The sequence below is a fragment of the Crocuta crocuta genome, unplaced genomic scaffold (assembly GCF_008692635.1).
Source record: "Crocuta crocuta isolate KB4526 unplaced genomic scaffold, BGI_CrCroc_1.0 scaffold1097, whole genome shotgun sequence".
NCBI classification, from domain to species: Eukaryota; Metazoa; Chordata; class Mammalia; order Carnivora; family Hyaenidae; genus Crocuta; species Crocuta crocuta.
In genome coordinates this window covers 119,222-141,320 of record NW_027532638.1, presented here as the reverse complement: position 1 = coordinate 141,320, position 22,099 = coordinate 119,222, and the positions used below count along the sequence as shown (strand labels likewise).

The 22,099-nt window shown below is 47.1% G+C and overlaps 5 protein-coding genes and 1 long non-coding RNA gene across 6 annotated transcripts; 2 read left to right on the top strand and 4 right to left on the bottom strand.

The window, feature by feature from the left end:
* Positions 1-2,561: 2,561 nt before the first annotated feature.
* LOC144245275 (histone H2A type 1-E-like) lies at positions 2,562-4,034 on the bottom strand. The gene has a single exon (XM_077780691.1). It carries the CDS (start codon positions 3,678-3,680, stop codon positions 3,288-3,290), a length of 393 nt encoding a protein of 130 aa, XP_077636817.1. The 5' UTR covers positions 3,681-4,034; the 3' UTR covers positions 2,562-3,287.
* On the top strand, positions 3,961-5,129 carry LOC144245276 (histone H2B type 1-K). The gene has a single exon (XM_077780692.1). It carries the CDS (start codon positions 3,992-3,994, stop codon positions 4,370-4,372), a length of 381 nt encoding a protein of 126 aa, XP_077636818.1. The 5' UTR covers positions 3,961-3,991; the 3' UTR covers positions 4,373-5,129.
* Positions 5,130-6,608: 1,479 nt separating this feature from the next.
* On the bottom strand, positions 6,609-16,712 carry LOC144245277 (uncharacterized). The gene is made up of 4 exons (XR_013339221.1): positions 16,363-16,712; positions 15,330-15,403; positions 12,307-12,425; positions 6,609-7,010 (listed from the first exon to the last, which is right to left on the bottom strand). It is a non-coding gene; the product is annotated as an uncharacterized LOC144245277 (long non-coding RNA).
* A 258-nt stretch (positions 16,713-16,970) lies between these two features.
* On the top strand, positions 16,971-17,586 carry LOC144245262 (histone H2A type 1-E). The gene has a single exon (XM_077780680.1). It carries the CDS (start codon positions 16,971-16,973, stop codon positions 17,361-17,363), a length of 393 nt encoding a protein of 130 aa, XP_077636806.1. The 3' UTR covers positions 17,364-17,586.
* A 225-nt stretch (positions 17,587-17,811) lies between these two features.
* Positions 17,812-18,519, bottom strand: H1-5 (H1.5 linker histone, cluster member). Its single transcript, XM_077780687.1, has one exon. It carries the CDS (start codon positions 18,490-18,492, stop codon positions 17,812-17,814), a length of 681 nt encoding a protein of 226 aa, XP_077636813.1. The 5' UTR covers positions 18,493-18,519.
* Positions 18,520-21,120: 2,601 nt separating this feature from the next.
* On the bottom strand, positions 21,121-22,098 carry LOC144245268 (histone H3.1). Its single transcript, XM_077780685.1, has one exon. The coding sequence runs from the start codon at positions 22,096-22,098 to the stop codon at positions 21,688-21,690; it is 411 nt and encodes a 136-aa protein (XP_077636811.1). The 3' UTR covers positions 21,121-21,687.
* Position 22,099: the final 1 nt, after the last annotated feature.

Sequence of the window (22,099 nt, the reverse complement as noted above, 5' to 3'; positions counted from 1 at the left end):
AAGGCCATCAAGCACAGCCTTTTTCCAGGTAAAGTAATATCATGAACAGAAAAAGGCAACTTATATCTTTCCAACTGATCTTGACTCCTTGGACTCGTCTCATCTTTACACTGTCTCCACTAGATTCACTCAAGTTCCTCCGTGGATCTCGTTCTTATTTGCCTTTCCTCCTCTATTTTTGCTTTTATTATATACCACGTGCCTACGTTGTAAGGATTTTTATTATTATAAAATCAACATAATTTATTGAACATATTTTATGGGGTTGTCATTGTGTGCTTTGTGCCTAGGAAGACACAAATACGAATAAAGCCCAGTCTCCACTCTAAGGGACTTAGTAAACTGATGGGTGAGATACATGAGAAATCAATATGGGAAGACGCTATTTGGTGCTTGCATGGATTCTGCAGAGAGAGACATTAATGGGAAGACCACCGCCAGAAAGAAAGTTTCAATCCTGCTTTCCTCCGTGTCAACTATACTTCAATTGCTTTTAAAAAGGTTCCATAAATATTCTGCCACTAAAATTGAATTTTACGTCCTATGAAAATGACTACAGTATAAATTATGAAGTTCTCATCAGTTCTTCTGGATCTGATTGCAATTACAAATATCTGAATTATTTTATCAAGATTTTTGAAAGTTTTGTTCTCTCCATTTAAAAAAGTTTTTAATTTTTTTCCGATTATGTAAATAATAATAGTGATGAAGTTTTGAGGTGATGGGGGGTTCTTGTGGTCTGGAGCCGATGGCCAAGAAAGAATTCTTGAAGACATCTTTGGTGCAAAAAGGTGATTTTATTAAAGCACCAGGACAGGACCCGTGGGCAGGAAGAGCCGCACTGGGGTCCTGACAGGTAACTCAATACATACCCTCAGCTTGGCAGGGGGTCAGGGATAAAGTCTCTAAGGAATTTTGGAAGCAAGGTTTCCAGGACCTTGGGGGGCTGGTGTTGCTAGGGAAAGACCATTTATTATCATTTAATAAAGCCTCAGTCACAAGACCCTTTAGATGTATATCAGGGACCACAGCCTTGGAGGAGCATAACCAGCATGGATCCTGAGGCAGTTGAGATAAAGGAAGTTGATTTACCGGTTCCTCGAGGTTGGGATAATGTTAGGCTGAGGTTCTCTTTTGCCCCCCAGCAAATTGTCATCATCTAGGCATCTGAGCTCCCAGAGGGAGGTCACTCTGGGGGTTTCAAGCACTTGTCAGTGGCTGCAGGCAGTAAGGGAATTAAAATTTTCACTTGGATTAGTTTCCCACATCACCACGGCAAGCACTTACACCCCTTTCCTTCATTCTTGGGTGGGCAGGAATGTCAGAGAAATATCACACAGCTCCCACATGCGGCGAGGAGGGGGGTGAGGAGCCTGTCTTTTGCCCTTCAGCCTGCTTCATGCTCCCTTATCAATAGTATGCACTTTATCCAATGACGTTGGAGCAAAAATATTCAGTTAACATGGAATTGTAAGCAATAATGTATCACGCTTGAATATATTTTACTTAAAACAAAAATGTGTATTTATTTGTCAATTATTTGATTATGGGTCCATTGGTTTGATAAATCAAAACCACACCAATAACATAATTTTAGTAACAATTTAACAATGTAGAGGTTCTTGTGAGAAATCCAGACAATGCAAGAAAGCCATTACTAGTAATTTCATCTGTAAAGGGTGGAAAAAACTTGTCCTTTCTTTCCATCTAGGTTCTTTGGCTGGTCTAACAATTAAGTCGACATTGGACAGATTAACAAGACAAAAACGTTTACTTTTGTACGAGACAGGAGTCTCATTAAGACAGGAGAGCCTCTCCTACACTCAGGCAGTTGAGGCTTGAATTCTCTGGGTAAGAGGGCAGAGGTCTGGGCTTCAAAGGGAAGACAGTTCATGGGAAGATGGGGAGAGGAAATGTTCACTAAACAAACGTAGCCAGGCATTGTGGAGACAAGGAGACACAGGGAGAAATCTGAAGGGGCGCCCCGAGCTCCCCTGAGCTCGCCACACCTAGCTCACACTTCATAGTTACTTCTGGTGATAGTTCTCTCCCAGGACCAGACAGAGCCACAATCCTGTGGGCAGTAGAAGGGGAGCTCTCCCTGAGTATTTTGGGCTGAATTGTCCTCAGGTCAAAATAATCCACAGGTCAAAGTGGCTTGTGCTAGATTTGTTCTTAACCCTGTCACAAAATTCACATCAATAATTAAAACAGCATATTTTATTATTAAAAATGGAAAAAACTCATAGGCCTTCCTTGGAGCTGTATTACTTATTCTACTTGTCATTTCTAATGCTAAGAGAAATAGGTGTTTAAAATTTACAAGTTCAATTAATGCAGGTGACTCTTTAAGAGAGAGGGAGCACCCACAGGTGCTCTGACATCATATAATCGGAAGTCCAAAAGAAACGTATTTAAAGGTAACATTTGCCCCTTATCTGGGATTGCTGTGGTCACCGATTCTAGGGGGTCTTTCCTGTGACTACAGTTCAGATTTCACGCCAGGACATACAAATCCTACAAGAGACCCAGGAAATAAATTTATGCGCACAGACTAGAAATGGCCTAGAAACTTAATTTTATTAAAACATATTTGTGAGGAAAAAGTAAGCATGAGCTGATGTGTATATAGGAGAGGAATCGAAGATGCTCCCTAGCTGGTGCCATGGCAAAGAGGGTGTGCTCGTGGCCGAGAGCAGCCAGAATAGGCAGCATTAGGATGCACTGGGTGCCAATAGGTTAAATATCTGACTTCCAGCGTCCACATCTCAAGCTTGTTGCTAGGATGCATGGTCTCCTGGATGTAATTCCATACGGTCTTGACTTCGTCTGTGGGTATAATTATGAAATGCATCCTTTGCCTGAAGCTACTTGGAACAAGAAGTCTACCACTCTGCAGAACTAACATAGGACCATTGAGGAGGGGCGGAATCCCATTCAGGAAGATTCAACTGAATTAGAAGAGAGGACAAGCCAGTCATAAGATGCTAAGTTTGGGTTCCACATGGATATTCGAACCTGTGGAATAGGTTTTGCTCTCATGGGCTCCTTAAAGCAAAGGTGCTGTTTTTCTGGCAAGGTGACTTAAGTCAAGGAATCCTGGGTCAATTGACAGATCTATAAATACCTTAGCCAAGCGTCTTTATTCTTTTTACAGGATTGTCACTATTCAACACCTGCTATGCCAATGGAACATGAAGGCACAGCTCTTTTTCTTGATTAAGTGGGTGGCTCTAAAAAGAGCCTTTTGGTTTGGACAGGTTTGAGCTGCAAGCTAGGCCATATTTCTACTTGCCCTTGGCCTTGTGGTGGCTCTCGGTCTTCTTGGGCAGCAGCACGGCCTGGATGTTGGGCAGGACGCCGCCCTGCGCGATGGTGACGCGGCCCAGCAGCTTGTTGAGCTCCTCGTCGTTGCGGATGGCCAGCTGCAGGGGGCGCGGGATGATGCGCGTCTTCTTGTTGTCGCGCGCCGCGTTGCCCGCCAGCTCCAGGATCTCGGCCGTCAGGTACTCGAGCACGGCCGCCAGGTACACGGGCGCGCCGGCCCCGACCCGCTCGGCGTAGTTGCCCTTGCGCAGCAGGCGGTGCACGCGGCCCACCGGGAACTGCAGCCCGGCCCGCGACGAGCGCGTCTTGGCCTTGGCGCGCGCCTTGCCGCCTTGCTTTCCGCGTCCAGACATGACAGAGAAAAGGGCAAAGACCTGGGTAGGGTCAGAATGGCCTCAGCAAAAGCTACCCTATTTATAGTCTCTAATGGGCGCAAAAAGAAAATTGTCCCATTGGCTAAAATAACAATTACGCTTTAACCAATGGGATGCTGGTTTCCAAATACAGTTACATTGATTGAAGGAAATTAATATGTGACGTTTGCAGAAGTCGCCAATTAGCTACAGGATTTCGTTCACTGCCTCCTTTGTTTAAGAAGCTGTGGATAAAGAGGACACTTAGAGCCTCCTACCCATTCTTCCTGTTTTCAAGTCCTAGAGAGGCCATGCCTGAACCAGCCAAGTCCGCCCCGGCCCCGAAGAAGGGCTCCAAGAAGGCGGTGACCAAGGCGCAGAAGAAGGACGGCAAGAAGCGCAAGCGCAGCCGCAAGGAGAGCTACTCGGTGTACGTGTACAAGGTGCTGAAGCAGGTGCACCCCGACACGGGCATCTCGTCCAAGGCCATGGGCATCATGAACTCGTTCGTCAACGACATCTTCGAGCGCATCGCGGGCGAGGCGTCGCGCCTGGCGCATTACAACAAGCGCTCGACCATCACGTCCCGGGAGATCCAGACGGCCGTGCGCCTGCTGCTGCCCGGCGAGCTGGCCAAGCACGCCGTGTCCGAGGGCACCAAGGCCGTCACCAAGTACACCAGCGCCAAGTGAGCCCGCCGGCTGCAGAGCAATCGGTAAGGCTCGGCCCACACCCCAAAGGCTCTTTTCAGAGCCACTCAGTCTTCTAAAGGGAACTGGCACTTACCTACATGGGGCCTTTGTTTTCTTTAAAGGAACCGTATCTGAATCCATGTTTCCATCTCGCTAGAAATTAACTATAGAGCATGGCAAGTTGAAATAACGCGGGAGACGTATTTCTGTGGGTTTCGGTAAGGAAGGATCGCGTTGGTGATTAGACAAACCTAGGGAAAGTAAGCACCCTTTGTCTCCAGAACAAAACCTGGTCACCTTTGAACACGTCAGCCTGGCAGGAGGTTCCATTGTCACAAAGCCTCGATCCCTCAGTCCTTAGTTCTCAGGTGCACCCCGAGGACGCCCTGAGAAGCGCACACATCCTTTTATTCCTTCATGTTTCTTTTCGGGATGGGGCCGGTTCTGCTCCGCCGAGTTTGGGATCGCCACCCGCCGAGTTAGAAAGGCCGCGGAAGCAAATGGAAGATCCCGCTCCTCGGTGGCCACGTCGGGCAGGGGAGCCAACCAGGGCGCAGCGCGCGCAGTTTGAACTTAACCGCCGGCTGCCCTCTGTGAGTCTGTCCTCTGCGGTGAATCTGGGCAGTGTGGCTTGGCGGGAGAAACTGCCACTTGACTGACTCCCTTGTTTCTCTGGTTGAAATTCCTCTTTAGGGGAGGGACTGGGTTCTGTTTCCTGCCTTTCCTGTCGGAGAATCTATTCCATGTTTTCTTTCTCCGTGCGCCTTGCATTTTATGTTCCTGTGGGAAGACGTTTGAAAAAAAGATGGGAAAACTCAGAGAAGCCCTGTTCCTTCACCCCCTGTTCAGGGAGTCTAAATCCTTTTCTCGGCTTTAAGCCCTTAGGAATGGCATATTTACAATTAATGTTTTAATGTTTATTTTTGAGAGACGGAGCACAAGCAGGGGAGGGGCAGAGAGAGAGGGAGACACAGAATCCGAAGCAGGCTCCAGGCTCTGAGCTGTCAGCACAGAGCCCGACGCGGGGCTCGAACCCACAAACCGTGAGATCATGACCTGAGCTGAAGTCGGACACTTAACTGACTGAGCCACCCAGGGGCCCCAGCGAGCTCTATTCTTGATAGTAAAATTCTAGATGTGACTACATATTCATGGCCAAAATGACAAAAAGAATATATTGAGGCACATTCACCCACTAGGAGTCCACATCGCCAGAAAAAATGAAAATACACGGTAGTGTCTCTTGAATTTCAGAAATCTAAATCTCAAAAGGTTCCTATATGATTCCACTTTATAACACTTAAAAATAAATTAATATTTAAGCAGGTATAGAAGCACAGGTAAGTGTAGGATTCAAAAAACTTTAAGAGCTTCATGAACAAGTTTTTAACTATCAGGAAGTGCACACCTCAGTGACTGAGGGAGGTAAGTCATTACCAACATTCCAGATTTAGTGAGAGAAATTCCATCGTGCGTGTTTGGTACAGCTTGTTTCACACTCAAGATGTATGTTACACATACTCCCTTTCTGTAGCAAGTACTGTACTGAAAAATACAGTAGGGCAAGAACCTTGCATAAAAAGCAAGGTCCAAGCATCATCTTGTGTGTCCTAGAGGAAATCCTATAAATGAGAATTTCACACGGTACAGTGTTTCTGTAGCTAGAATTACTTTCTTTGAGGGAGGAGAAGAAAAGGACTGACAGGCCACTGAAGAGGCCCATGAATTGAGGACACTCAGGATGTGGGCTACAGTTCAGTCAGAAGCCACCTGCAGCTCTTGTAAGCTTCCTGTTTACTCAGCTTCTCAAAACCTTTGGGACAGCTCTCTGATCGACCTGTGTACAGTGTGTACGTGTGTGTGTGCGCGTGTGTGCGTATTTTGTACATGTTTGATGTATTCGTGTATATGTATATGTGTATGTTCCTTCCTTTGCTCTGTCAGGAAAGAAGTACCTTTGAAATTTATGTATCATTTCTCCTTCCATCCTCCTTCAAGATACTTCATGACAGGGGCGCCTGGGGGGCTCAGTTGGTTAAGCGTCCGACTTTGGCTCAGGTCATGATCTCGTGGTTCATGGGTTTCAGCCCTACGCTGGGCTTCAGATTCTGTGTGCGTCTCTCTCTCTGCCCTTCCCCCACTCACACTCTGTCAGTCTCAAAAATAAGTAAACATGAAAAAAAAAAGAAACAAAAAGATAGTTGGCGACAGTAAATTTACCATACAGTTGGTTATTTTAATCACTACTTTCCAGACCACATATGCCTTTGATCCTGTCCATTAACCCATTAATGCAGAAAATTGGCAGTAAATTCTGGTATTTCTGTGTTTTATAAGAATGAGGGAATCAGCAGATAAAACCCAGGGTAGGGAAGAGGAGAGGATTTAGAGGGACTAAGTTAGCTTAGCACGTGCACCTTGGGCCTGGAGAATGTGTGCGGAGCAGGTGTGGATGACATAGATACGGACACAGGTGTAGGTACAGGCAACTGTCAGCAGGATAGGTGTTTTGAAGACTACGGGGAGGGGTTCTGAGATCTGCAGAGCGGACAGGGCACGCGGAAGGAATCCGTGGTCTCTCAATACACGGTTTACACAGCGGGTCCATTACACTCCAGGATTTAGAAAGTTTAAATTCCTGAGAGAAAAATAATGAAAGAACTCAATGCTAGATTTTGTGGGTTATTTGCACTTTGGTGATCCAGGCATCTAACCCGTTGTTTTCGAAGTATCTTGATTAATTTAAGGCATCGCTGATCAGTCTTGGGAAATTGACTTGAGCTCATCCAAATCCAAATGTCACTTCACTGTCTTCTACCAGACTGGCTGGTACCTTCAGTAATCCACATATGTGCCCCAAATAATAGTTTTTTCATTTTTTCCCTAAAGAACAATTTTTAGAACACAAAGGAACAGATTGGAACATAAAAACAGATAAGAGAATCTTATCCTAAAGGAGAGGCTTTTTCCCAAGTTACATGACCTACAAATGGCCTTTGTCCAGCCCAGAGAAATTCACGTTTTCCTCACTGAAAACTTCCTTCCATGTTGAACAAAGTGTCCTGACCAAAGCTTAACCCCTTTGTTCAAATTTTTAAAAATTAAAAAAAAAATTTTTTTTACTGCTTTCTAGATTTCATGCAGTTTCCCAGCCTTCAGTTAGGACATGTATTGGGCACATGACATTAATTTGGGCACAACTTACCTGAAGGTACATGGTAGATTCCTAGGTGTGGAAAACACCTGCATCTCATCACCCACAACTGTCCAGGCCACCTCAGAGGTGTATTATTTCTGAAGATGACTAGTCTATCTGCTTCCTAATACCTTTTCTTTTAAGGTTCATTTATTTTTTTAAGTTTATTTATTTATTTTGAGAGAAAAAGAGCATGCAAGTGGGGAAGGGGCAGAGAGAGAGAATCCCAAGCAGGCTCCGCACTGACATCTCGGAGCCCAACTCGCGTCTGGAACAGTGAGATCCTGACCTGAGCCGAAACCAAATCAGACACTCAACCGACTGAGCCCCCGGGAGCTCCGGCCACTTCCTAACTGCTTTTAACTTCGATTTAGCTTCTGTTTCAGAGGCTCACCTTTTCTGATGTTGTGACTTAATCAGCCTATCGGGAGGTTTCATGAGTAAAGCAGACATGCGGCATTAAAAAACAAATTAACAAAACGCACAAGGAAATTATTTTCCAGACGTGAGTAAGGAAAAGAACTTTCTCTCAACTCCTATAGAGTTTAACATACATGTAAGTATTCCCAGGTCCCGACTAGAACTGCTTCAGCCTAACACGAGTGGATCGAGGGCCTGACAGGTTCAAAGCCCAGTGCTGGGGACGATGCGACGTGGGCTTCGGGACGAGGACCCCACCCCTGCAGGTGTGCAAAATTCCACCAAAGAAGGAAGAAGAAAATAAGTGCCTCAGCCAAAGGGTTGTGCTTACATCATTTTGAGGGAGAAATTATGAAAAGCTGTAAGGGAACACTGGAATCCCAAGGATATTCATTTGGGGAGAACCCTATATATATAAATGTTTTGTTTTTGAAAAAGTGCGAGCAAGGCAGAAAGAGAGGGGGGCAGGGGCACCTGGGTGGCTTTGTCCGTTAAGCACCTGACTCTTGATTTCAGCTCAGGTCATGATCTCACAGTCATGAGTCTGAGCCCCACATCGTGCTCTGTGCTGACAGCATGGAGCCTGCTTGGGTTTCTGTCTTCCTCTCCTTCTGCCCCTATCCTGCTCGTGCTCACTCTCTCTCTCTCTCTCTCTCTCCAAATAAATAAGTAAACATTAAACAAACTTAAAAGAAAGAAAGAGAGGGGAACAGAAGATGTGAAGCAGGCTCTGTGTTGAGAGCAGAGAGCTCCATACAGGGCTTGAACTCACAAACCATGAGATCATGACCTGAGCCAAAGTCGGACACTGAATGGACTGAGCCACCCAGGCGCCCCTGGGGAGGACCTCTACATGTCAGGCCAGGGCTGCTGCAGCCGGGGGAGGGGCAGAAGGGGTCGTGAGCTGTGCTTATGGCTCACATGCTGTGAGGCCTGTGCTTGTGTAGCTTGATAACCAGGTTACATTTCTTGGAGTTAATTTATGAAAAGCAGTGACTCTCATATGTGTCATTCCCCAGGTGCCCCTTTCATATCTAATATTTTTAGTGGCACCTATTTCCAGCCTAAAAGTTAAATTCTTAGGTAATGATACTAAAATGCTTGCATAATTTCTAAAGGTCACAAAAACACGATAACTATTATATAAAATGAAAATGAAATAAGAGACAGTTATTTCAACGACAAAGGAAATGACTTCAACATAAATGCTTGCGTCCTACACAAAAACACATAGGGAAGTAGGTGGGTATTTGCACGTGTACTAGTGAGAAGTAAAACCTATAGGATGGATGTGTATATGTATTATGACATTTCTTATAAGGAACCGGCTGGTGTGGGTGGGGAGGCTGACAAGGGAGAGATCCGCAGGGCGAGTCAGGAACTGGGAGACCCAGGGAGCCCATGTGGTTCCGGCCTGAGGACCAGCAGGTTTGACACCCAGGCAGAGCCCATGGTTCAGTCTGAGTCCAAAGGCAGGAGGAAGCCAACATCCCAGCTCAAAAGCAGCCAGAGGAGTAATTCTTATTCAAGGGCGGGACAGCCCTTTCATTCCATTCCTGATTTCAACTGATTGAACGAGGCCCACCCACAGTAGGGAGAACAATCTGTTTTACAGACTAAGTCCACCAATTTATTTTTAATGTTTCTAATGTTTTATTATCATGTTTGAGAGAGAGACGGACAGAGACTGAGCGGGGAAGGGGCAGAGAGAGAGGGAGACACAATCTGAAGCAGGTTCTAGGCTCTCAGCTGTCAGCACAGAGCCCAACATGGGGCTTGAACTCATGAACTGAGAGATCATGACTTGAGCCGAAACACTTAACCTACTGAGCCACCCAGGCGTCCCTTAAGTCTACCAATTTAAACGTCACTGTCATCCAAAATCCCCCCGACAGAAACACCCAGAATAATGTCTGATTGAGTATCTGGGTAACACACGGCCCAGTCAGGTTGACACACAGGTGGTCCTCACAGAACTTTTGTGCGGAATCATCCTGGAGCCACAGACCTTGTATGTAGGTTGACTCAGGTGTTTAAACACCGAAAAGAGACGTACTCTCAGTGATGTGACTTTTGTTTTTGCAAACACCAATAATTCTTGGGGGACACGTGCATGTGAAAGGAACAAAACACAATCTCCATTTCTTGGAAACTTCAGCGCCCCCCGAAATACACACAAACACATGCGGGCGAAGACCTTGAGCTTCCTGGCTCTAGGTTTGACTCACAGGTCCTGCACCTTCAGACTGACCTACAGACACTTGGAAGTCCCGTGTACCTGACTCAGGTCTTCGTGGGACATCCAGCAGCCAGTCCTCTCCTTGTGTCAGGGGTGCGCCTCCCCCCAGTCACTGGGACGCCTAAAACCAGCCTGCCCCCTTGTTCGCAGGCTCCCTCAGGGCCATCACTGCTCTGCGGGAATGCGGACACTGGTGACTCTCACGGCAGAGGCTACAGAACGGAAATGTTAAAGGTGAGAGCAGCTGGGGGTCTTCCGACAGTGCCGGGTACCCCCAGAAACAGTGGGCAGGGCTGACACATCCGGTGGAGAGCGCGTGGAGAGACTCCGCCCTGGGGAAGCCAGTCGGTCCACGTGTCCAGCCGAACGGACACGTGAGGAGGCGGACAGCTGTTAGAGGCAAAGGGTCAGTAACCCCGGAATCGTGTCCAGCTGCTACCGCTCAGGGCAGCTTTGTGTCTGCGGGCGCGCCAGCCCCCCGGCTCAGAGCGGAGGGGGCAGCACTGACATTGACATTGACATTGGGTTTCAGCCCGAAGAGAAATAGCAAGCGGGACGTTGAAATACCGGCGGGGTCCGCCTGCGCGGGGTCCACCGTGATACCCGAGCTCCTCTATTGCTCTTGACCTTAAGAACATAACGGGACTCAACTCTCCTTGAAACGCAGAGGCTTGGCGATCCGGAGGGAATGGACTCCCCACAGCACGCCCCGCGCGGGCCTTTGCAGCAGCCCCCCCCCTGCGGGGCCTCAGAAGCCTCCCTCCGGCCCCCAGCTGCGCCCGGCGGGTGGCGAGCGCCCTCCGTTGTCCGTCGGGGACGCTGAAGGCCTCCCCTTGCGGCGCGAGGACCCGCTCGGAAGCCGCGCTGCTGGGACCAAACCTCGGAGCTGTTTTCTTGGCCTCTTCACTGACATGTACGATCCTCGAAGGAAAGAAATGAGAACAACTGTGTGTGTCTTGGGGGGCACAGGGTCCCCCTTGGGAGGAAGGGGGTCAATCGTTATTGAGTGCGTCCTTGGAGAAACAGGTGATTCCAAAAAAACATCATCAGGGGCGCCTGGTGGCTCAGTCGGCTGAGCATCTGACTCTTCACTCCCGTCTTCTCCGCACACTTCCGCCAGAGAGATTCCCTCTAAAACATCACTTGCCTCGTTAATAACCCTTTGCAGAACAATGTTTCTCTTTCCGCACAAATGAATCCAGGCTAGTTACACTTGGGACCATGTGGCTTGAGCCCTGGATGTTGGTGTTTGCTTTGGCGAATTTGCCTGTTCTGTTCCATCTCCCGGAGATCGCAGCCCACCAGATCCTGATTGGAGAATCAGATATATCATGTATAAACTCCTTCAGTGGTTGTATATCGTGGTCTATGTCCTTTAGGACAGTGATCATGGTTTTGTTTTTCAGTTTATTTACTTATTTTGAGAGAGAGCATGCGAGCAGGGGAGAGGCAGAGAGTGAGAGAGAGAATCCATCCCAAGCAGAGACTTAAAACCAAAAAAAAATCTGAGGGGAGCCTGAGTGGTTCAGTTGGTTATTTATTTAAAAATAAATAACAATGGGGCAGCCTGGGAGGCTCAGTCGGTTAAGCCTCTGACTTCCGCCCAGGTCATGATCTCAGGGTTAGTGGGTTTGAGCCCCCACATCGGGCTCTGTGCTGACAGCTAGCTCAGAGCCTGGAGCCTGCTTTCCGATTCTGTGTTTCCCTCTATCTCTGGCCCTCCCCTGCTCATGCTGTCTCTCTCTCTCTCTCTCTCAGAAATAAATAAAAACATTTAAAAAAATTTAAAAGTTAAAAAAATAACAATGAAGTAACATTATAGATTACCATCACTATAAAAAACAAAAATTAAGGGTACCCAGGTGGTTCAATTGCTTGAGCGGCCGACTCTTGGTTTCAGTTCTGGTCATGCCCTCATGGTTTATGAGTTCGAGCCCCGAGTTGGACTCTGCCGATACCGCAGAGCTTGCTTGGGATTCTCTCTCTACCTCTCTCTCTGCCCCTCCCCCATTTATACGCTCTAAATAAATAAGTAAAAACTTAAAAAAAATCAAAGGCAAAGATAATATCACCACATACCATTTAGAAAGATCAAAATCTGGAACTACTCAAATCACCAAATGCTGGCGAGGTTGTAGAGCGAGATGAATCCTCATTCACTCCTCGTGGGAATGCAAAATGGAAAAGTGTCTTCCAACCTGGAAGAGAGTTTGGTCAATTCTTACAAAACTATATATACTCTTTCCATATAATCTTGCAATCATTTTCTTTGGTGATCTACGACCCAAAGGAGTTGAAAACTTATGTCCACACAAGACTTGCATTCAGATGTATATATTAGCTTTATTCAGAACTGTCAAAACTTGGAGGTAACCAAGATGTCCTTTGGTAAGTGAATGGAGAAATAAACCAGTATATCCAGACAATGCTATCGTTCAGTGCTAAAAGGAAATGAGCTGTGGAGCCATGAAAAAACATGGAGGAATCTTAAATGCATGTTACTAAGTGAAAGAAGTCACACGGCATTCTGGAAAAGACAAAATTACAAAGATAGTAAAGAGATCATTGGTTTCCAGGGGTTGAAGGGAGGGAGGGATGAATACATGGGGCACAGGGATTTTTATGGCAGTGAAAACACTCTGTGATGCCATAATGATGGATACACACCATTATCCAGTGAGAGTGAACTTATTGTAAACTATGGACTTCAAGGGGCACCTGGGTGGCTCGGTCGGTTGAGTGTCCAACTTCGGCTCAGGTCGCGATCTCCCAGTTTGTGGGTTCGGGCCCTGCATCAGGCTCTGTGCGGACAGGCCAGAGCCTGGAGCCCACTTTGGATTCTGTGTCTCCTTCTCTCTCTGCCCCTCCCCCCTTGGTCTCTGTCTCTCTCTTTCTGTCTCAAAAATAAACATAAATGTTAAAAAATTGTTTTAAGCAAAAAGTCAAAGATAAAGTAACAGAGCTGTTTACATATTTCTTATATATTTAAAAGCTTGTCACTCAAGGACAGAAAAATATAGCATTCTGCCAGTCGATCCTTTGAGGCAAAATTTCCCATCTGTTCGAAGTGCCTATGAAAACATATAGATAACTTAATGTGCTTAATTTACAATATGCGAGGAAACAAATGACTGACCAGCCATGGGAAATCTCTCAAAAGCAATGGTCTAGAGACGGACGAAAGGAGAAACTAGTCTGAACCTTTGCCTGAGACTCAGTTGTATAGCTTCAGACTTCTTTTTGGAAACCATATTATAATATTTTTGCTAGATGATTTAAAATTTCAAATGTCTGAATTTTTATACTAGAGGTGACTTTAAAAAGAAAAATTTTAATGCACTGTTATAACAAAACGTGGACAAAAAATAATTCCCAGATTTCCTGAGATGCTTAGAATGAAGAAAAATATCCACTAATACATGAAGGGTTTTTAAATTTTTTTTAAAATGACTTTTGGGGCATCTGGGTGGCTCAGTTGGTTAAGTGTCTGACTCTTGATTTGGGCTCAGATCATGATCTCATGGTTTGTGAGATGCGGCCCTGTGTAGGGTTCTATGCTCAGCATGGAGCCTACTTGGGATTGTCTGTCTGTCTGTCTCTCTGCTCCTCCCCCACTCATGTGTACGTGTACGCACTCTTTCTCTCTCAAAATAAAGAAACATTAAAAACATAAAATGACTTTTTATATCACATCTGCTTTAATTGTGAAAATAATACCAAACATAAAATTGAGAATACAGACATGGATTTTTCATGCAAATATTCAAGTGTTACACAAAAATGTTCAATAACGATCACTTTCAAAAGTCCTTGCATTTGTGTACAAAAAAACAAGTGTGAAGTATGCCCCAATTAATATTAGAAACATGTACATATGATATGAATATGGACTTGCACATAAAACATGGTATAATCCAAATATACTAGCGTTTTTTACCAATTGGCTCTTGTGAAACTATTTTGAGAATATGGAATTATATAAAATTCTTCCACTCAAATTTGAGGGGTAGCATTATACATATATTTTTATGCGTTTTTCTTTTTATTGTACTTAGTGGAATTAATGGAATAATCAGAAACTGGACAGTCCATTACCACTTATTCTTTTAGTACTCTCTTGGGGTAAGAGTGTTAGAAAAATTAAAATTCCATATTCTTTTGAAATAAGTGGTGTACAGATGAATTCTGGGAGAACTATTTAGAGGTACACACGCAAAAAGAGGGCACACTGAGAGCGCCCCCGTGTGGATTCTGTAGACTATTAGTTCTTCCAGAAGCTCAAGGTGGAATAATAAAATTACTAATGTATTATGAGGACTTTTTTATGTTTGTTTATTTCTGAGAGTGAGAGAGAGAGAGAGCACAAGACACACACACACACACACACACACACACAGAATCTGAAGCAGCTCCAGGCTCTGAGCTGTCAGCGCAGGGCCCAATGCTGGGCTCAAACCTGTAGACTGTGAGATCATGACCTGAGCCAAAGTTAGACACTTAACCAACTGAGCCACCCAGGCGCCCCATGAGTATTCTTTTAATCCATACCTGGATAGGAGTGCATTGTGTGCTTTCTGAAATTTTTAATTATATTGTTTCTTAAAACTTATTATTTAAATTGAGAACCCACCCAAATCTGGTAAATTGACTTTGATAAGGTGATGTCTTATATTGGCAGAGACGAATGAAGCTATTAGCTCAGAAAGTAAAGTGAGTTAGATTAAAAAAAATTATTTGGGGCCAAGATAGAGGACTGTCAGAGCAAAGTGTAATAGGCACTTGGCCTTTGAAAACAGCATCTGGCACCGAAGTGTTCTTCAGCTTCCAGAGTTAGGCAGGTGTACCCATGATCACAGAGAGCTACCCACCTACCAGAAGCCCTAGAATGGAGATTTTGGTCTCTCTTCATGAACCAAAAGTCCTTGAAGGGGTACTGATTACAAGTTGTGAGTTAATGGGTCGAAGACATTACTGACTGAAGGTAAGGATGATGTTAGACATTGGGACTAACAGTAGCAGTAAAAAGAGGGTAGGCAAGAAAGTATGACAGAACCATGTTTAAATAGTTTGAGAGTTTGAGAATTAAAATTATACAAGGGCACCTGGCTCGCTCAGTTGGTACAGCTTGTGACTCAATCTCAGTTTGTGAGTTGAAGCCCCGCATTGGGCGTGTAGCCTAGTTAGAAAAAAGAAAGAAAGAAAGAAAATGTTATAGTCAAGGCTCAAAAAAGAGCTGAAATTTCATTTCAGAAAAGCAAATTTCATTTTAATGACCAGTCATCATTTGGAATGCAGACCGATTCACAAGGCATTCTTAACTTGTCCTGTGTATCAGCTCCTGCCAAGGGCATCCCCAGTGCTACCAGCAACACGATGGTTATTAAATAAATAAATGAAATGTCTTTTTGTCCTAAAGTCAGTGATTTTCAAAATATGGTCTGAGGACCCATGAGAGTCTCTGAGACTCTTTTGGTGGGTGTGTGAGGCTAAATTTATTTGTGTAATAACCCTGAAAACTTAAGCATTCCACTCTTATTTTCACTTGACAATCACATTGCAATAGATTAAATGAAGAAACAAATACCATGCAGGAATCCAGCTGTCTTCGTCTTCTACTAATCCAGAAATTAAAGATATTTACAAAATGTAAAAACAATGCCATTCTTTTATTTTTTAATTTTTTTAAAATGTTTTATTTATTTTTTGAGAGAGAGAGCGCGCGCCCGTGAGCAGGAGAGGGTCAGAGAAAGAGGCAGACACAGAACCTGAAGACACGCTCCAGGCTGAGCTGTCCGCACAGAGCCCGACGCGGGGCTCGAACCCCCGAAACCGTGAGATCATGACCTGAGCCGAAGTCGGTCGCTTAACTGCCTGAGCCACCCCGGCGCCCCTTTCCACCATAATTTAAAGTTTTCTCACTAATTATCTGAGCAGGTGATTCTCAGCGTCAGAACTTGGATGGTAAGTGAAATGCTCACACTAAAGCTATTTTGGGCTGTCTGATGTTTGTGAGAATGAAACGAAACAAAGCAAAACAGCTTAGGTCTTACTGGAAACAAAAAAGCAACATGCAGCTTTTGCACAAACGAGGAGGCGCGGACCAAAACCTTCAGACTGAACACTGCACCTGCCTACCTCTAGACGCGGACTCAACGAGCACGAGCTCTCTGGAAAGCGGGGACGGCCCTGACGGAAAGCCTTCGGGGCCCGCCCGCCACCCTCGCGGCGGCTGGCACCGTGCTGGGGGCCTCCGGGGCCTGCGCGTCTGGCCGCCCTCGGGGCCTTGGTCGCCGCCTCCGCGGAGCACGGCTGCCGGGCGCAGGCGAGAGTCGCTGCAGACGCGACTGAGAAGAAGAGAAAGCGAGTGGGAGGCGCTACGTGCCTTTTTACGCACGGCTGCCTCTGCCCGGCCGGCCTGGCCGCGCAGGACGGGGGCGGCCCCACTGCCCGCCGAGGGGCTGGGGAGTAACTGAGGGCCTTCGGGTTCTCGTCGTCCACCGCTTCTCGCCCGAAGAAGGGAATTCAACAAATCAGGTGTCTAATTGGTGATACATTCAGGACCGCATCATGAGTTGTATCCAATCAAAATAAGTGTATTTCAAAAGCCAGGATTCCATTGGCTTAAGTAAACTTGAAATGTGAGCCAACGGGGCAGCTTAATTTTGGCGCCGAGTGACGACTATAAAAAGTGAAACCGTGCCTAATCCTACCCACATACGAGTTCTTGGCGGTTTCCTAGCGTCATGTCCGGACGCGGGAAGCAGGGCGGCAAGGCGCGCGCCAAGGCCAAGACGCGCTCGTCGCGGGCCGGGCTGCAGTTCCCGGTGGGCCGCGTGCACCGCCTGCTGCGCAAGGGCAACTACGCCGAGCGGGTCGGGGCCGGCGCGCCCGTGTACCTGGCGGCCGTGCTCGAGTACCTGACGGCCGAGATCCTGGAGCTGGCGGGCAACGCGGCGCGCGACAACAAGAAGACGCGCATCATCCCGCGCCACCTGCAGCTGGCCATCCGCAACGACGAGGAGCTCAACAAGCTGCTGGGCCGCGTCACCATCGCGCAGGGCGGCGTCCTGCCCAACATCCAGGCCGTGCTGCTGCCCAAGAAGACCGAGAGCCACCACAAGGCCAAGGGCAAGTGAGATCGTGGAGTAGCTTGCCACAGCGGCACTCCCATGTAAACCAAAGGCTCTTTTAAGAGCCACCCACTAATCTCCGGAAAAGAGCCGGGACAGTTTGAATTAGGCCCCTTAACCGAACCGGAGAGTCATGGAGTCTTACATGTGGTCAACTGGGCTGAAGTCACCAAGTTCTACGCAGCGCATACATAACGCAAGGGTTTAACCAATAGGAATATTGCGCGGGCCCGTTTGAATTGCGTGCCTAAACACTTGTTGTGAAAACCACGTATGTAACTAATCCTGGGAGGAAACACAGCCAAGGGGAAGCGTAGCAGATGCGGGTAGAACTTGACCGCAGTATGCGCGAATACGGGAGAATTAAAACTGAGCGCACAGCTGTTTTCAGAAATCTCTGGGTGGCTCTGAAAAGAGCCTTTGGGGTTGCGCAGCCTTTTTAAAGGCCAACTTCCTACTTCTTTTTGGGGGCCGCTTTCTTCGCCTTTGCAGCCTTAGGCTTAGCTGCCTTGGGCTTGGCGGCTTTGGGCTTGGCTGCCTTGGGCTTCACAGCCTTGGGCTTGGCCGGGCTCTTAGCCGCCTTCTTGGGCTTGGCGGCGGCCTTGGCCTTCTTGGGGCTCTTGGCCACCTTCTTGACCCCGGCAGCTGCCGGCTTCTTGGCCTTCTTGGGAGTCTTCTTCACCGCCTTCTTCGCGGCCGCAGCCTTCTTCGGCTTCTTGGGGGTGGCACCGGATGGCTTCTTGGGCTTGGCCGCGCCCGCCTTCTTGGCTTTGGGCTTGGCCTCCCCGGAGGCCGCCTTCTTGTTGAGCTTGAAGGAGTCCGAGGCGCCGGTGCCCTTGGTCTGCACCAGGGTGCCCTTGCTCACCAGGCTCTTGAGGCCCAGCTTGATGCGGCTGTTGTTCTTCTCCACGTCGTAGCCGGCGGCCGCCAGCGCCTTCTTGAGCGCGGCCAGCGAGAGGCCGTTGCGCTCCTTGGAGGCTGCGACCGCCTTGGTGATGAGCTCGGACACCGGGGGCCCGGACGCCTTGCGCTTCGCCGCGCCACCGCCCGCGGCCTTCTTGGTCGCCTTCTTCTTGGCAGGGGACTTCTCCACCGGCGCGGGGGCAGCCGTCTCGGCAGGCGCGGTTTCCGACATGGCCAAAGGCAGGAACTGCTAGAGAAAGAGAGACTCAAAATCCAAAGAGCAAGTCTTGCAATGCTGCCTGACTCCGGCCAGGGGCTTATATAAGCCGGTGCCGCTCTGTGATTGGTGGAGCGTCCAATCCACTGCCCTCAGGCAGCGCCCTTCGCGGTTGGACTTCCCAACTGTGTTTGTTAGCCCTCCAAATTTGATTAAATGCTGAAAATAATTCTACACAATTTGACACTTTGAAGCTCTAAAGGAAGAAAGCAGCCTCCAGGTTCCCATGCTGGTTTGTGTTTTCATGAGTCACAGGCAACACAGGAAAGATATTTTAAAAAATCTTTTCAGCTTTTCACGTGAATCCACCGGGTTTAAGGCATTGTGCTAGTTTGTTGCAAGTTGCAAAAAGTTTCTACTAACTATCAAGTGGACATTTTAAAAAAAGCTTTGTCCCTAGGTTCGGCCTTTGATTTTCTGCAAGAGAAAAGTCCCAGGCTTCCTTGGCTTGGGCATAAACGTTGTTTCTAACTGTAGCAAGTAACACAGGGGCTGCGCAGGCGACTGCCTGCAGCCCCAAATTCACCGCATAGACCCTGCTTTCAAAACCAGTTCTGCTTCCTAGGAGTTTGCAGGTGCCAATATCTTTAGAGAATGTCTTTTGCAGCTTGGAAAAGTTCAGTATCCAGAATGACGTCTGTCTGCCTTGCAGGGGAGGAAGCAAATGGCTTCACCTTCAGGATTCAATGACCTGGATTCAAATTCAAACTTAAATTGGGTGTGTTTTGATCGAGATGCTTTCTCCCTTTAGTACTAGGCAAATCCATGGTAATAGATACAAAAAGTGCTTTGCCCAGATAAGGTGCTTTAGGAAAAGTTCAAACCTGCTGAAAAAATTCAAGGGGTCCCAATAATCCTCAAAAGCACAGACTGTGGATGACATGGGTTGTGTCTGGCTTCCCAGGTGCTCTTCCCCATGCTCTCATTCAAACCCCGTATCTTCATCGACATTTAATAAATTGCACTGTCACGAATACCCTCTTTTTAAGCAGCCAGGAGACACCAATGTGGGGTTTTTGAGCAAAGACAGACCTGTATTTCAGAGAAATAGTTGACTATCGACTGTGATGAGAAGGGTGGGTTGGGAATTGAGGGACTTCAAAGTATAGAGGTTCAGAAGAATTTAGGGATACATTAGCATCCAAGAGAACTGAGGCAGGAACCTTGAGGTCCGAATGGAGGGTGGATACATTTGCTCTTCATTTGGGAGGAGGGTGGGGTGGGAAATAGATGGTATTTTGTGACTTGTCTGGATGATAAGGGAGATCTAATGATGATTAGAATCTCTGCTTCCATCAGCATTCACCTGGTTCTTCCCTGTGAAAATCTGTAGGGAAGTTTAAACTGGCCAACATATTTCTCTCCAAAGAACTCCTGGAGTTGAACCTATAGGTAACTTAAGGCCACATCTGGACAGTGTCCTGTTTTCTCTGGCTCTCAAGTTAGGAGTGCTTTTTATACTTTTTAATTGTGTTAGGGGAAAAAGATGCCAGAGACCATATTTGGCCCGCAAAGCCCAGAATGTTTGCTATCTGGCCATTTTGTTATGTTTTGGACTCCTCTACATAGACACAGATTATGGGATATTGCTGCAAGCCTGCCTTTCAGAACAATGCCCATCAAGAACCAAAGAAAGGATCTTACCAAGAAAAATGTTTTGAGCAAGCATTTCCCACTGTTTCAACCACAAAACTTTCAGATCTATGGTGGGGGAAATCTCTATGCTTAAGGGGCAGGAGAAAGGCATAATACTAAGGGCTAACATTCACCGAGCATGCACTAAGTGCCAGGAACTGATCTAAGAAGGCTCTACAGTTTTGTTTTGTTTGCCACATTTTACAGCTGTACAAACTGAGACCCATAGAAAAGGATGAGTAATTTGCCAGAGGTTATATGGCTAGTAATTGGCAGTTCTGAGGTTTGAACCTGGACCACAGCTCTACCAGAATATGGCCTCAGCTCTATTATGATGGGAAAATCCTCAAAGGAATGGGAAGAAAACAATCTTTGAATTTTGTAAAGAGGAGGTAGCATCAAGCAGTCTCTAAAACTAAAAGTCACTACAGAATTCCTAAACTCCTCTGTAAAAGGATTCTGGCCCCATTGGTCAGAATGGTCTTTGTTGTCAATTCCCAGATATTCCAAAAAGCTTTAGGAGCCCTTCCAAAAAGCCTGGAAAGTAAGCCTCCCTGGAAGGGCAAACTCCAAAATAGGGGAAATATAAGGCCCATATAGGTGACCAGTCTGAGAGCAGTCCGGAGAAAAACTGCGACCCCATGGAGTTAGGATTTGAAATCAAAAGAAGCAAATAGAGCAATTATAGTCATATGTGAAAAGCAAAGACTTGGACCAGAAGTTTAAAATAATTGGACAAAGTTAAGAGACATGACAAAGGTGTTAGGAAACACATTTTGTGTGGAAACCAGTAACTTGAAAATATTGGAGATTGAATCCCACCGGATTCCTTTTAAAAAAGACACAAACAAGAAAACAATTGTCACAAGACAACTTCATACTGAGAAGCACACTATTACCAGGAGGGCGAATACTTGTTTTAGAGCTTCTGGCAACGAGGACAGCCTACAGGTCAGAGTAGGTAGCTCATCGTCTACCTGTTTTCCACCATCACATGGGCAAAACCCAAGAGCCTATTCTTGTCAAACATTACATTAAATCGTTAAGCACTTAAGAGGAATATGCGTTCAGTGCCGAGTCATTGATGCAAAGAGGCACATTTCTGATGTAGAAATACTGGGGTCATTTGGCGAAAGTAAAAGGGTCTTGGCCAATTGCACAAAAGTCCAGAAACCTGAACTTGACTTTCCTCAATTTGGAGGCCTCCCTCAATGACTCACGTAGCACAGAGAAGCTAATTTCTAACATGGCTGGATGCCTTAAAGATATTCAGAGACGGCTCCTTGGTGCAGAGCACGCAGGAGTGAGCCAGTGCGAAACCTTTCGGTTCACCACACCGAACACCACCTTCTCCAAAGAGGTACAGAGCCAGTGTGGCACAGGCGCTGTTGAACACCTCCCCAAATTGTTCCCGAGGTTTCGCTATATTCTCCAGAAGCTTAACAGCTCCTTCCTGGTGACAATGGAGGGGCTCTGAAAAGAGCCTTTGGGGAAGGGAGCGCGAAGAACGAAGCTCTAGGCCCGCTCGCCGCGGATGCGGCGCGCCAGCTGGATGTCCTTGGGCATGATGGTGACGCGCTTGGCGTGGATGGCGCACAGGTTGGTGTCCTCGAAGAGCCCCACCAGGTAGGCCTCGCACGCCTCCTGCAGCGCCATGACGGCCGAGCTCTGGAAGCGCAGGTCGGTCTTGAAGTCCTGCGCGATCTCGCGCACCAGCCGCTGGAACGGCAGCTTGCGGATGAGCAGCTCGGTGGACTTCTGGTAGCGGCGGATCTCGCGCAGGGCCACCGTGCCGGGCCGGTAGCGGTGCGGCTTCTTGACGCCGCCCGTGGCCGGCGCGCTCTTGCGGGCCGCCTTGGTGGCCAGCTGCTTGCGCGGGGCCTTGCCGCCCGTCGACTTGCGCGCCGTCTGCTTCGTGCGAGCCATC

Excerpts from the sequence above, each read along its gene's own strand:
- LOC144245276 (XM_077780692.1), top strand. The coding sequence starts at position 3,992 with ATGCCTGAACCAGCCAAGTCCGCCCCGGCCCCGAAGAAGGGCTCCAAG.
- LOC144245262 (XM_077780680.1), top strand. The coding sequence starts at position 16,971 with ATGTCCGGACGCGGGAAGCAGGGCGGCAAGGCGCGCGCCAAGGCCAAG.
- H1-5 (XM_077780687.1), bottom strand. The coding sequence starts at position 18,492 with ATGTCGGAAACCGCGCCTGCCGAGACGGCTGCCCCCGCGCCGGTGGAG.
- LOC144245275 (XM_077780691.1), bottom strand. The coding sequence starts at position 3,680 with ATGTCTGGACGCGGAAAGCAAGGCGGCAAGGCGCGCGCCAAGGCCAAG.
- LOC144245268 (XM_077780685.1), bottom strand. The coding sequence starts at position 22,098 with ATGGCTCGCACGAAGCAGACGGCGCGCAAGTCGACGGGCGGCAAGGCC.